General features: G+C 41.0%; 1 protein-coding gene across 2 annotated transcripts in view; it reads right to left on the bottom strand.

The window, feature by feature from the left end:
* Window positions 1-2,500, bottom strand: part of LOC135102278 (AP-2 complex subunit sigma) — a 6,674-nt gene continuing 4,174 nt past the window's right edge. For both annotated transcript variants that reach the window (XM_064007250.1, XM_064007251.1), the window contains exons 2-4: window positions 2,005-2,154; window positions 1,204-1,377; window positions 1-603 (exon numbers count right to left, since the gene is read on the bottom strand). In XM_064007250.1, the coding sequence (XP_063863320.1) occupies window positions 502-603; window positions 1,204-1,377; window positions 2,005-2,154 (426 nt within the window). In that variant the 3' untranslated portion in view covers window positions 1-501. The remainder of the gene's footprint in view (window positions 604-1,203; window positions 1,378-2,004; window positions 2,155-2,500) is intronic.

Here is a 2,500-nt window from a genome sequence, read left to right as displayed (position 1 = left end):
TGTGTGTGTGTGTGTGTGTGTGTGTGTGTGTGTGTGTGTGTGTGTGTGTGTGTGTGTGTGTGTGTGTGTGTGTGTGTGTGTGTGTGTGTGTGTGTGTGTGTGTGTGTGTGTGTGTGTGTGTGTGCGCACATGCGTGCGTGTGTGTATGTGTGTGTATGTGTGTGTGTGTGACCAGTGACGTGCAACTGTATAACCCTGATTGAGTTTTGTTGGGAGAAGTGTGCACTTCCACCTGCCACAAGCATCCCTCACTAATACTTTACATACATGCTAAATATACATACTTGGTTCCACAGACAAACCAAGCACTGGGCAGCACTCCTCACAGCCTATAACAGTGCTGGCCAGACTGTGGATGTCTTAGGGTACATATATACATAACCCAAGGGAGGGGCTGTGCTGATATCCCATGTTGCCTTGTCCCACCTTTTCCATCTCTCTCTCTCTCTCTCTTGGGGGTTTGAAGAGCCAGCCATTAGAGGAACAGTGGAGTACACCATGTTACTCTAAGGAGTTGAGCATGAGAAGCTGCTTGAGTACCTTGGTTTGGCTGGTCTCCCTGATCTCCCCTGCCAGGAACATTTCATCCACCACACTGTACGCCTGTTTGGAAACAATGAGGTAAGGAACCTAATGGCCTTTTGGGGACAGTAAGAAAGACAGAACCAAGAAAAAAGTCTTACAGGAAAAAAAGAGGTTGAAATATATTATGAAAAGTATTTATAAATGTACCAGTAACTCTAATAGTAACTTCACACATTCTAATGGCCAAGAGCTGCAGGGTCCTTTTAGATTATGTTTTAGGAAGAAAACTCATATCATTGAAAACTGACAGATGAAACCAGGAGCAAAAACCATAAACAATCAAGACAGCTTTCACCAGTGATCATTTTGAAGTGACTCTTCTCTTGTATTACCAAAGTAGAAAAAATTGTGGATACATTCCTGCTGACAAAGTAGAGAAATATATGTTTGCTGTAAGTTTTTGACTGAACTAACCTTACTGAATTATGAGACTGTGAATCAGACTCAACAAAAAACAGCCACAAGACCTTCTATAGTTTGTGACAACTTAGAAAGAGGACACCAATCTGAAGGATAAAGTAATGTTTGATAAGGGTTTGCAAAAGTTGCTCTAACCACTTACCTCCACCTAATCCATCTCTAATATTCATGACTATCCTTTCTGACCGTGCTCCTCACCTTATAGAAATTGAACACCAAGTCCAGCTCACACACATTGTGGAAGTACTCGTTAAGCACCTCCACAAAGTTGTGAATGGCCTCCAGATATGCTAGGTTGTTGTCTGCTATGTCCACACATATGCAGAAGTACAGCCCAGCATAGCGGCGGTAAACAATCTTGAAATTGCGGAACTGAAAGAGGGAAAGAAATTAGATATCAGAATATGACCACAATGAGATCAGTAGGTTCTGCCAGCATGATGAAGAAATTATGTATACTTTCTAATACTACAGAAAAAAGAAGAAAAAAATCAAAAGGATTTCCTTATCCTCAAGATAGATGTGAAAATAAATTGCTTACATAGGTACATAATCCACAGAATTACAACTCTGAGACACTTTGGAAAAAGATCAATTTGAAGAGCAAAGCTTATTAACCTAAACTACAAAACAATAAAGCATTCATATATTTTAAAAGAACTGATTTTATAATTCATGCCACTATGGAAGAGCACCAAAAAAGTCTTCATAGTAATGCAACTGGTATGGCATGGCATCACTTGACATTCACTAATGAGAGGGACAACTTGAAGACAGCACACCCACCAACTCCCAGGTCCCCACTGGTGCCTCGATCCTTGATGACAGCACATCCACTGGCTCCTGGATTCCCACTGGTGTCTCTACCCTTCATCAGATATGATATATACAGATTCTCCCAAACTTTACACATTTGAACTCTAGCTGTTAGCAGTGGCTGGCACAAGGTAAGTAAGATGGGGAGGGAAGGAAGACCACAGCACACCCTGTCATCCTCACCTCCACAAAATTGGTGTGTTTGGCATCACGCACTGTCACCACTGCATGAACCTCCTCAATTAGTTTCTGCTTCTCATCATCATCAAAATTCATGTACCACTTTGCTAGTCGTGTCTTGCCTGCCCGGTTCTGGATGAGGATGAACCGGATCTGTCAATGAGGAAACTAGTGTTAGTGATCATGGCAATACCAACTCTGACATGTGTAATATATTTAGCCTTGCCCATCTCAACTCGCTGGATCTCATTACTTCACAGCATCTCTAAATCTATAAATCATGTACTGACACTGCCCCATATAAATCATTGTAAGTGTCTACTAATAGGTCACATATTATTTTTTCAGAAAACCCTGTTTGTTAACCATTTGACTGGCACTTGGTACACTTTTCCCTAATTACCAATCACTCTAAGGTATCTTTACTTGTTCTACATCTGCATCCAATCTTTGAACAGGAAGAAATTGCAAAATGTATTCTTTTTTCCCCCATAACTTT

The sequence above is a fragment of the Scylla paramamosain genome, chromosome 7 (genome assembly GCF_035594125.1).
Source record: "Scylla paramamosain isolate STU-SP2022 chromosome 7, ASM3559412v1, whole genome shotgun sequence".
Classification (NCBI taxonomy): Eukaryota; Metazoa; Arthropoda; class Malacostraca; order Decapoda; family Portunidae; genus Scylla; species Scylla paramamosain.
This window is presented reverse-complemented; position numbering and strand designations above follow the sequence as displayed.